At 58.2% G+C, this 12,151-nt stretch overlaps 1 protein-coding gene across 1 annotated transcript; it reads right to left on the bottom strand.

The window, feature by feature from the left end:
- Positions 1–9,973: 9,973 nt before the first annotated feature.
- LOC309604019 (scavenger receptor cysteine-rich domain-containing protein SCART1-like) lies at positions 9,974–11,607 on the bottom strand (the record flags this gene model as incomplete). The annotated part of the gene is made up of 3 exons (XM_082338900.1): positions 9,974–10,299; positions 10,386–10,702; positions 11,289–11,607. Coding segments are annotated over 3 exons (962 nt in total), but the record flags the coding sequence as incomplete, so codon positions are not given.
- Between the last annotated feature and the right edge of the window lie 544 nt (positions 11,608–12,151).

Genomic DNA, 12,151 nt, shown 5'->3' with positions numbered 1-12,151 from the left:
GGAGCCTGTCATTTGGGTTCCCACCTGCCACGGTGCCTCTGTGCTCTTCTCGCTTTGTGGAGATGGGCTCTTGATGAGCTGGTGGCTCTCCTGTGACAGGTCTGGGAGCAGCTGGGGCAGGGTATTGACTGAGTTACTCCTCCTGCCATCGGTAGTGCCTTCTTTGTGTGTCCAGATGAGCTTCTTCTCACTTAACCTAACACAACCCAACAAGAACATGCATCTCCTGAGGCAGCTGTATTTGCAGGTTACATACCTATGCACTGGTATTATTTAGCATATTTAACGTAGCAGCTCATTGGAATTGCTGTCCAGAAATGCATCAGGATTAGGGGAAAAGCTGTGTTGTTGCATGGGCAATGGCTTCGTTCAGGGCCAGTAGCACAGTCTTGTTTCTAAGACTGGAGATGAATGGATTTAAGACTGGGTACAGGACAGTGTTCAGCAAAGCCACAGTTCTGTTTGTGTCCAAGGAAACATCTCTGGAAGGACGCACATAGAGAGCAATGCAGCTCCCATATGCAATGGCCAAGGTGGTGAGATAGGAAGAACACGTAGTAAAAGCTTTTTTCCTCCCAGCGGCTGCTGGCAGGTGCAGAATACAGAAAAGGATGCCCATGTAAAATGCCAGAGTTAAACATAAGGAACCTGGTAGGATAAACGATAATAAAACAGAGTCTATTTTCCAAAGCAGGCTGGGGTCAGAGCAGGACAATTTGAACAAGGGGGAGTTGTCACAAAAAAAATGGTGGATCTTGTTCGAGCCACAGAAAGTCAGCTTGTAGAGGAGGACCAGACGGTAACTCAAGACTGTGATGCCAATGACCCAAGCAGCAACAACCAGGTGGATGCAGAGCTGAGGCTTCATGATGGCAGCATAACGCAAAGGCTGGCAGATGGCAACGTAGTGGTCAAAGGACATGACAGCAAGTAGAACCAACTCTATACAGCCCAGGGCAAAATGGAAACAGGACTGGGCAAAGCAGCTGCTTAGTGAGATCGTTCTCCTACCAGAACTCAGGATCACAAACAATTTGATGCTTGTGGAGGATGTGAACCAGATTTCCAGGAAGGCCAGATTGCTGATGAAAAAGTACATGGGGGTCTGCAGGCGGTGATCCACACACATGAGGAAAATGATGGTTGCGTTCCCCATCACTGTTGTCAGGTATATGAGCAGAAGGAGCAGAGAGAGAAATAGCTGTAGGCTTTGATCAAGCCCTGAGAAACCCTCTAGGATGAACTCAGTAACTGCAGTTTCATCCTCTGCTCCCATGCTGAATTTCAGTTCATCCTGCCGAGACAGGAAGATGGCAAAACCCAAGTGTGATTATTTCACCGTCTGGATGAAAGGAATCCTTCCTTCTCTGCTTCTTTCCTTTCTTGCAGTCTTCCTCCTAGATAGCACAGAGAAAGAGAGAGTCCTTCAAGCCTTTCTCACCCCCTGATTTTTCTGGTTTACATTTCAGTTCGAGTCCTCAGAGAATTTGTTGTCGTCTTTCTACCTTTCTCAAACTCTCCCAAAGGATTCTTTCTCCAGAGCAGAAGATTTTAAAGAGGCTGCGAGCTATTTCACCCCATTCCTGGCAAATTCCACATTCACTCAGACCTGTTGCAAACATGTCACACCTATGTGCCAAACTCATCTCTTCTGTTGCACAAATGCTAAACCATCAAATCAAATCAAACGTGTATGTTGAAAGCTATTCTTTCTACTTTTCAGAGGTACTTGCCTTTTTGCACTAGGAATCCCTGGGAATCTCTTGTTTTCAAAATAAGCAATATTCAGTATCTCTTTTGTAATCCCCTGCTTCCTTCCACACCTTCTTGCTCTCTGTTTCTTCAGGAAAGGGGGAGGGGGTGGAATAGGGACCAAGTATAACTTGTCTTCTTTCGTACTCTAAATAATGACTGAAAGGTATGATGACTCCACACAGTCTGTCACACAATCTCATCTGACATCCGTCTGCACTGAAACACGCTTGTTTCCAAAGAGTTGCTCATTGCTATTGCTATCAAATGTCCTGACGTAAACGCAGAGCAAGAGAAGAGCGTCTGGAAGAGATTTGTAACCTTTCTTTTGCATGCCAGTTATAGGTTGGGAGGAACCAGCCTCTAGCGTTTTCTCTTGTTTCCATTGACTCTAGAGGGAGCCTGGGGAAAACCAGTTCGCACAGGCACCTGCAGTGAAGCAGATGAAACTCACTATTCAAGTCTCAAATCACTGATTTATTAAGGATTTGGTGGTTTTTGTTTTGTTGTTTTTTTTTTTTTAATCAAAATAGACATCGAAGAGAAGGAAGCACAAGAAAACTATATGCAATACAGACTGATGTTTTTCCCTTCATCTTTATATTTGCTTTTAGGTATGGAAAGGAGCAGAGCAGATGACTGCAAAAGTAGGATGATTCCAAGTGCAAGGGGAGGAGAGGGAGGGGAGGAGAAGGTGGGTTTGAAGCAGTGAAACTGATCTTCTCCACAGGCTGTGTTGTCCCCTTAGGCTCTGTCCCAGGGCAGAATGGGTAGCACTTGCACAAGGAGTAAAATGGGAACATCAGTACAGGGCAGTGCTCCATGTTTGCACTGACATTTTACCTTGGGGTTCAGGCTAGTCTTTGATCCCAAATGCCCGGCTTGTTCTTTGCCTCTAGTCTGGCATAGGGGAAGCTCTGCACTGGGTTCCTTTGGGAAATTTTCTGAGACTAAACCAGGGGATGTAGCTCAGTGGCAGAGCACCTGCTTTGCATGTGGGAGGTCCTGGGTTCAATCCCCAGCATCTCCAGCGGTACTTTTGCCCTGACTCCCCACCCTCAGGCAGGTGCGGGCTGGAGCTTGGGCACTGGTCCTCTCCAGGCCCTGTGGGCCTGCCCTGCCCACCCAGGGCTTGCCTGTGAGGTGAGGAGGGCTGTGTGTGCTGCCTCTGCTGAGCCCCGTCTTGGAGGAGAAGCAGTCAGCTGTGCTGGACCTGAGCTCAGGTCACTGCCCTGCACCACAGACCCACCCCACCGCCCAGGGACAATGCTTGGCAGCAGAGTGTGGGGAGACCTCAGGGAGGGGAGAGGTGTCAGCAGCACACTAGGAATCATTTCTGGCTGCACTGAGAGATGTGGTGTGAGGGTGCTGGTCCAGCCCAGGCATCCTTTGGGATCAGGGCCACACTGCCCTGGTGGCTTTCCAGGGATAAGGGTCTGACATTGTCCTGTCTCCAGCTGGAGATCCCATACCGCATAGGGAAGTTCTCCTCTGTGCCAGCAGGTAGGGCTGGCTGAGTTGGATGAACCTGGGCAGGGCTGTGGGACTCCCAGCTTTGACATTTCTTATCCTGACCCTGTCTCCAAGTGCTTCTGCTTCCACCATCACCACTGGCTTAAGCTTAAGGAGCTCCTGAGGCCAGACACAGCCCACAGACATGGGGCTGGTGTCCACCTCTTGTTCCTGGGGTATTTGGTGTCTCTGTCAATGCTGCGCTGGTGGGATCAGGGGGGCACAGGCCTGTCCACAGCCTTGCACAGGCGGGAAAGGCCAGATGGTGCCTTGGCTGCTCCCCCAGCTAAAACACCCGCAACCAAAACGGAGTGTGAGACATGGCCTTTCACTGCAGGGTGCTCAGCCCCTGGGAACAGTGAGCTCAAATTAAGAGAAATAAGGCTGCCCTCCTGTGGGCTTTCCACAGCCATGCTCTGCCCAGTGTGGGGCAGCAGTGCTGAGAGTCGGGGGTCTCACTGTGACCCCCCTCAGGTACGTCCTCAGGAGCTGCAGGAGGAAGCACAGATCTGGGGCACAGTGACAATCCTGCTTTGCTGCAGAGAACAGACCCAGCCCACAGGGCCAGACTGTTCACGTCCAAGAATGCCAGGGCTGGAGCTTATCCCAGTGGGAGTTTTCTAGGGGATGGAGGCTGTGCGTGCAATGTCCATGCATGTCACCCATCACCATTGGAGTCTCGCCCTGGGAACGCTGCTCTCCCGTGGGGGCTGCCAGCAGGAATGCTCCAGGGTATGGAGCAGAGGGATGTGTGAGCCTGGGCTTCCTCCAGATCCCCCCAGGGTCCCCCCAGGGGTGGAGGAGCTCCCAGCAGGGAATGGGGCAATGCTGAAGTGGGAGAGGACGTTGGTGACAGCCGCCTCCTGTCCTCTTCTCCTCTAGGGCCAGATCCTGCTGTTGGCAGCAGTACTGAGCTGCAGCAACTCCCCATAGGGAGCCAACACACCTTCCAGCCTGCAGCAGAGGAGCCTTTCAGGGAAGAGCTGGAGGGGTGTGGACACCCACCAGTGGAAGCAGGGAGGGCAGTTTGGGCTCCAGGTCCTGCCCAAGTATTAAACTCTTCTCCCCACCTGGCTTCTGTGTTTTTTTCTGCCCATGGGTGCTGGGGCTGGTGAAAGCCCCAGCCAAGGGAGAGGGACCCTGGCTCAGCTCCCAGCAGCACCTGTTTTAGGGGAGGGACACAAAATCTCCTCTGCCATGGAAACATGCCCACATGAGCATCCTCCTGGATGGGTCCTTCTCCAGGCCAGGGGCCAGACCACGGCTTTTGGCTGCAGCACACGTCTCGTGGGGATCCTTTCTCCATCCCCCGGCCCTCCAACAGCGCTGAGGGAAAGGTGCCCCCATCCCCCCTGCTCCCATCCCTCCTGTACCTGCACACAAGTACTGCCCCGACACAAATCCAAACTGACACCCCTGGTGAGGCAGCAGGAGGGCAGGGGTGGGGGCTGGAGGGGAGCAGGAGGAGGGGGTCCCAGGGCTGCCATGGGGCCTTACAGCCCCTGCTCAGGAAGAAGGCAGCTCTGTGCCTGTGACAAGAGTGCTCGGGGGTCTGTGAGGGCCCAAGGCAGCAGGAACAGCCCATGGAGACTGGGGTCCTGGCAGAGCATGAGGAGAGGGAATTCCAGCCCTGTGTGTCCCAGAAAGTGGCTCTGCACCCTGTGCTGGGGCAGTGTGGAGCAGAGCTGCCTCTTAACCATTGTTAGAGCCATTTTGACTAGAAACTGCCTGTGGCCAGCAGGATGGAAATGGCTCTGTCAGCAGGATTATTCCCCAGGCACCAGGGGCTCTCGCAGCCCCACAGCCTGACCCCGAGCCTGCTGTCCCTGAGACGCGCCCCTTCCCTACCACTGTGACTTTGTTCTCTGCTCCCCTGATCAGCCTCAGGGAGATGACCCGACACCTGGGCAGGCAAGCAGCAGCTCTGGGTCAAAGCCCCCAGAGACTTTTAATAAGAACCAATATGGATGCACAGTGTGAAAATGGGAATAAAAATAGAGGGAACTCCCAGCCATTTCTGCTGCCCTTGGTAAAGGGAGACGGTTCCCTGGTGCTCACAGCTCTCCCAGCTGCGCAGGCCTCTCCTCCCTCCTGCCTGCACCCAGCTGCACAGCAGGGATGGGCTCTCCTGGCCTGGGGCTCAGGGACTGTTGGGCACCAAGCTCCGCTGTCACAGACTTTGTGTCCTCACGGGGATGTGCCAGAGACGCCTCTTCAGCATCATCATAGCCCATGCTCCCCAGGGACACGGACGAGGTGTCTCCTTCAGCTCCAGGGACCCCAGCACTTCTCTGGGAGCGCAGGCTGCTCCCTGCAAACAGCAAGGCAGGACATTGCAGTTTGCCCCATGGGGTCTGTGCATCACCTTCCTCCCCACTCCTCCCCACATTCAGCTCCTTCTCCCACCCCCAGTCCCTCCAAGGACAACTCCTGGGTCAGGTTCCCCCTTCCCAGGAGTTTTGGGTGTCAGTACGGTAGCAACTTGGGTGGCACCAGGGATGGTACCCCAGGAACCAGCAGCGCTATCTTTCCCTCTCACCTCTGCATGAATCCCTGGGCCCTGCTCCCTCCTCTGGTGCCCTGGGCATTTCCCAAGCTCCCTGCCCAGGGGCAGCATCATCCCCAGGGTCAGAAACCTCCCTGGCATCATCATAGCCATCCCCTGGGTCACGTCCGGGCAGGACAAGAACATCTGAAAGGAGAGGGCAGCTGGTGACAGTGAGAAGACACATCCTGCAGAGCAGAGGACAGGAGGATGCACAGGGACATAGGGATGAGACACTGGTGGTGGCAGCACCACAGGAGACCCCCATGTCCTCCCCATCTGTGATGGTGACACTCAGTGACACCTGTATCAACCACATAGCTTCAGGGAGATCAGCCCCTTCCTGCCTCCATTACCTGGTGCCGATCCCACACCATCCTCCTCCTCCTCGCTGTCCCCAGGGGAGGGCTGCAGCTGGGTCAGGGACTCCTCTGAATAGGAGCCTGTCGAGATGCACAGCGGGTGTTATGGAGCAAGCCCCACGGACCTGTCTCATGGTCAGCGCTGCTGGGGAAGGGGGACCCACAGAGCTGGGGCTGCATGGGGAGGAGGGCTGGGAATCACCCTGCTCCCCCAGGACAAACACTGTCTCAAAGGTGCTCCCAGAGCTGCCCTAGTGCAGCCCCTTCCCTCACTCCTCGGGTGTCACATGGGGTGCAGGGGCAGGAAGAGAGGGGCTGTCCAGCTGGGATGGGCAAAGCTGGTTGGGAGGAAGCTCCTCTCCCAGGCCCAGGACCTGGATGCTCTCCCCACAGACCACACGGCCCCAGCGCTGCAGGGACCATGGTCTGGGAGGCTTCAGGGGATCAGCCCTGTGTTGGGGCCAGGGGAAAGGGTCCTGCAGATGGGCCTGCAGGGAGGACCCACACCCACCTGAGCGACCAAACCTTGCCTGCTTCTCCCACACCGGGCTGTAACCAACCTCCTCATACACGGCCTCGGGGAAGAGCTCCTGAGCCCTCCTGGAGCCTGGGGACAGAGGCAGGGCTGGCACAGGGACAGGCAGAGGGGCAATGGGACCCCACTGTGCTCGCCCAAACCTGTTCCTTTGGCCAGCCCAGGACTGGTCCGACAGCACAGCCCCACTGCACTGTCCAGGCACGGCCACCACATCCCCACTGAGGGCAACATTGCTGTGGAGATTATCTGGGGCAGCGTCACCCTCGCATCATCCTTTCGGAGACAGCACTCATGCCCCTCTGGCCCCTGCGTCATTCCCCCCTTGTCTGACCTTGGAGCAGCTCCCATGTTTCCTCGCTACATGGAGCTGCCCCTTATGTGCCCCATGGGCCTATAGCAGGGCCCCTGCCCTGCCGGGGGATGGACAAGGATGGGCAGGGCTGGGCAGAGGGACAGCTTGGGGGCCTGACACCATGGAGATGGACTCTACTGCCCCATGCTCCTCCTGCCATCTCCCTTGCCCCAGAGCCCCCTCCAGCACTACCCAGAGCACTGCCAGCCTTGGCCATCTCCACTCTGCCATTTCTCTCCTCGCCCCATCACTACCTCCCCCCTCCTCTGAGCTCTCTCCACCCCTTGCTGCTGGTGCCCCATGGCCAGGCAGTCAATGGGGTGGTGCATGGGACAGGTGGCAGCACACAGTCTCATCCCCCCAGCTCTGCCTGTACCCCTCAGTGACACCCCGCAGCACCCCACAGCCCTTCCAGGAGGCATGGTCCCTGGGACTGCTATGGAAGGACCCACCTCTGCGCCCAGCCCTGGCGCTTAGCGCTTGCCCAGCCAGGAGGGCCAGGAGCAGGCAGAGAAGGGCCCCCAGGATGATACAGATGATGACGGGCACTGAGACTCTCCCGCTGCTGGTCAAACGACCCCGGGTAGGATCTGCATGGGCAAGAACATGGAAGGGAAACACCTCTCCCAGGTGGGGGCAGCACCAGTCCTGACTCCCATCACTAAAGGCAGCAGAGGGTGGAAGACCCCAGGGATAGTAATGGGGAAGCTTCCACCCTGCTGAGGAAATTACAGCCCTCCCCAACTCTCCCACCACCACCCCAGTGCCTCCTCCTGGGAGCTTCACACCCCAGCAAGGAGCCCCTTCCATCCACCTGTGGGTCACAGCCTGGTGCTGGGGATACCCAGCCTCAGGCGGGAGGACAAGTTACCTGCTCGGGGTGGGGATGCTGCTGTCCTGGTTGGAGCTGCAGAGGAGGAGAAGGAGAGCTGGGCTGAGAGGACGGGTGTGGGGGTACTGGGGAGCCTCCTTCGCAACACGCCCTGGGTGTGTCTGGAGATGTCCCTGACACATCCCACCCAAACTGCCCCTCCAGTAGTGCTAGAAAGGGAGGCCGGGACAGGGCCCACGGCCTCTGCTCTGGGCAGCAGGCAGGGTGGCACAGGCAGCCCAGGGGACAGCCCTGGGGCTGCAGGGCCCCCCAGGCAGTGGCCTGAGGACACCCAGCTCCACTGAGGCTGCTGCCCACCTGGCACCAGGCTCCTGCACTCTGCAGGAATGGTCTCACTCCTGGGAGGTCAGGGCCCATGCCAGGACCAAGTGGGAGAACGGCCTTCTCTAGCTCCCTGCCAACACCTGAACAAGAGGTCCCAGCCCTGCCACTCACCTGAGCAGAGCACAGCAGCGTCTTCCTTATGCCGGCAAGCACCGCCATCCCTGGGACGGGCCCAGCAGTCCTGCAGGGACAGCTATGTCCCCCGGCACTCCACCTGCTCCAGCCAGATGGGGCCTTGCCCCATCCCAAATGCGGACTCATTCAGGGCAGACACCGCAGGGCCACAGCCCAGCTGCCTGCACACCACCTCGGCATCCCGCATGTCCCAGGAGTCGTCGCACACCGTCCCCCAGGAGCCACGGTGCCAGACCTCCACTCTGCCCGAGCACCCATCCTCGCCTCCCATGGCACGAATCTTCTCTCTGTCTGGAGAAGGCAAAGACCTCCCATGGCACCCAGACAGCAGGCAGAGCCCTGCCAGACAAGAAGGGTACACAGAGGAGCAGCTCAATACCTGTGCAGCTCGTGGAGTTGGGGCATGGGGCCAACGGGGCCAGGGACATTCCTGGGCGTCGCTCTGAAGAAAGAAACCCTGTAGTGAAGGGGGCTGGTTCAGGGGATCGTGCAGAACACAGCAAGGCTGAGCTCTACTTGTGCCTCCCTGTGCCATCTTGGTCATGGCAGCATCTGCATCCCAGTCATTCAGGGGACACGCACAGATCTAGGGGGACCCTGACTGCTCAGCCCCTAAAGGTCCCTGGTTCACAGAGCAGCAGTCATGTGTCTATGGAGGGGAGGCTCTTCTGAACCCTGTCTGGTCTCTTCTGAGACCTCACCTGGAGATGCCTCTGCCTTCCCCAGGCACTGCTGACAACCTGGGTGGCAACTGCTGCTGGACATGTGTTGCTGGGGTCACATTTGTGCCACCGGCAGGAATAAGGTCTGACATGGAAAGAAATGCCCCTCCAAACCCTTTCTCTGCCTTTGGCTGTGCCCAGTGGGGAGCAGGAGCTGGGGTGACACTGGTGCCTGAGTGGCTCAGAGTTACCGTTGCAGGTGATGTGGATCTCATCTCGCAGGTCTTCACATGACTGCGCGTCCCAGGGAGTGGAGCGACACTGCCAGAAGGAGCTGGTTTTCTCCCCACACTGCACGTTATCCAGCCACGCAGGGCCAGAGAGCCTGCCATAGGGCAGCCGTGTTTCCAGGGATCCTCCATCCCCGCAGCCCAGCTCCTTGCATGCCAGCGACACCGTGTCGAGAGGCATCGAGTTGGAGCAAATGCTCCCCCACGTCCCGTTGTAGAAAACCTGCAGGCGCCCGGAGCAGCCGTCGCTGTTCTCCAGCCTCAGGGCCACGAACTCTGGAAGGAAAGGCACCAAGGGGAACAGGCTGGTCTGGGGCTGTGGGAGAGGGGACGCCTCTGCACACCCCGTGCCCTCAGCCAGGCAGGGGCATGGCCAGCACATCCCTCTTGCACCCAGGGGCAGAGAGAAGTCCCTGATGCACTGACATCCCTGCCCTTCCCGCTAACACTGGGGAACAACTGAGCTCACCAGTGTCCCCCAGTGGGACTGAGGGTGCCCGTGCATGGGTGTCTGCAGCATGGGCTCAGGCAGGAGTTCAGAGGCAGCCAGGGACAGCCTTGGACATGCCCAGCTCTCCCCACGTCCCGGCCTCCCCAGGAACCAGGATCTCACAACAGACCTGAGCAGATGACTCCTGCGTCCTCTTTGTGCCCGCAGCCGTGCTGCCCCCAGGGCCTGGCAGGGCAGTCCCAGAGAGCAGCTTCATCCCCGGAGCAGTTCATGCCATCCAGCCAGATCTGCCCGGAGCCTTCCCCGAACCGAGCGGAGCCAACCGCCTCCACTGCCCCTCCACAGCCCAGCTGGTGGCAAACGACGGCAGCATCAGACAGGTCCCAGCCATAATCACAGACGGTCCCCCAGCTACCCTGGTAGTAGATCTCCACTCTCCCCGCGCAGCGCCCAGCCCCATTCACCAGCCGCACCTGCCGGCTCCCTGCAGTGGGGAGAAACCCCAGTTGCTGTCAGGGGCTGGCTGCCCACCTACCCCATCATCTGGGGGGCCTGTGCAGTGCCGCTCACCCCAGCAAATGACTCCCACATCCTCCGCAACCCCTGCCGCCAGTGCACTCTCGGGCAGGGAGGTGTTGCATTGGGTCAGGTTGGTCTCCTGCCCTGTGCACCGGACCCCTTGCAGCCCTACGGGGCCTGTCCCTCGCTCAGGCTTTGGGGGGTTGTAGGCTGTCTCTGCCTGTCCACACTGCAGCTGCCGGCACACCACGTTGGCCTCTCGCACGTCCCACTGGTCATCCAGGACTCTGCCCCACGTCCCACACTGGAAGATCTCCACTCGCCCGTCGCACCGGCTCCCTCCACCCACCAGCCGCAGGGATGCAAAGCTGGCTGAGCCTGGGGAGAGCAGAGATGCCACAGCCATCAGCGGCACCGGGGAACATGGCACCCTTCAGGGAGGAGGGCAAGGGGGAATTCTCTGACCAAACAGGACAGGATTGAGCCTTGTGCTGACAAGAAGCAAGGACAGAGCCCTGGCCCACTCTGCAGCTCACACCCAGGTCTGGTGCTGCTGGAGGCACCCAGGCAGCTCCTGCCTGGGTGGTGGGAGGAGGCTCTGCAGGGCTCCCTGTGGGGATGGGTTGCGGTTGTCTGCAGCTCGAGGGATGGAGCAGAGCCCTGCAGCCCTGTCACGGGCTCATCCCACAGCAGAAAAACACAGGAGCCCAGGCCTGCCAGTGGCACCAGGGCCTAAGCCGCTGCCCTGGGGGCAGATGCCTGCCTCCGTTCAGTCCCCTGCTCTCCCACAGCAGAGCAGTCAGTGTGAGCAGGCAAAGCCCTCCAGAAGGCTCCTGGGGAAGCAAGGGTTTCTCCAGGGAGAAATTCAGCCCGGTACTGCCATGGGACCCCTGCTTCGGGTGGCCGTGTTGCACACAAAGGGCAAATGGAGTTAATGCAGCATTTTCCCAGCACTCACCTGAGCAAATGACAGCGGCGTTGTTCCCATGGGAGCACGGTGAGGCCCCCAGGGTGATCACTGGGCACTGTCCCAGATGGGCTTCAGTCCCGTCACAGTGGAATGAGTCTCTCCAGACAGGGCCAGTCTCTCTCCCAAAACGCTCTCCTCCAGGAATGGACTCAGCAAACCCGCAGTTGAGTTGATGACAGAGAACGTGGGCATCTGAGAGATCCCAGCGGGAGGCACAGAGGGGCCCCCAGGTCCCCAGCACCTGGACCTCCACCCTCCCTGCACACGTCGTGCTGCCGTTCACCAGCCTGAACCCTGTGTACTCTGGGGACAGAGAAGGAGGACTGAGGGTGGATTGGTGCTCTTGTACCCTCAGTAGCTGGTGCAGAGGCCAGAGGGACAGCATGCCTTTCTTCTCTTGCACTATTTTCATGCTGCAGCCAACCCATCACCCCTCCTGTCCTCACGCCCAGCCCATCATGGTCCTTGCTCTGTTCCCCGACCCCTGGCACAGCTCAGGTGTTCAACACCCCACCCTGAGTCCTTACGTGTACAGGTGACAATAGCGCTGTTTGCATGGGTGCAAGGCTGGTCCCTGGGAGACCCCCTGGGGCAGGAGGCGAGGAGGGATTCATTCCCCACACACTGCAGCTCTCCATCCCACATGGGACTCATCCCTTCTCCAACGTGAGCTGCCCCAGCCACAGGCAGGGCCATGCCGCACTGCAACTCCCTGCAGACCACGTCAGCAGCTTTGGGACCAAAGTGGGAGTCACAGACAGTTTTCCACTGTTCCCCGTCATGGATCTCCACACGTCCTGAGCAGTGGCTCTTCCCTTCTACCAGCCAGACAAATCCTGGAAAAAAT

Source organism: Platalea leucorodia (assembly GCF_965183815.1).
Source record: "Platalea leucorodia genome assembly, contig: HAP1_HAP1_SCAFFOLD_303, whole genome shotgun sequence".
Lineage (NCBI taxonomy): Eukaryota > Metazoa > Chordata > Aves > Pelecaniformes > Threskiornithidae > Platalea > Platalea leucorodia.
The sequence above is the reverse complement of the archived record's forward strand: the minus strand, read 5'-3'. Positions and strand labels throughout refer to the sequence as shown.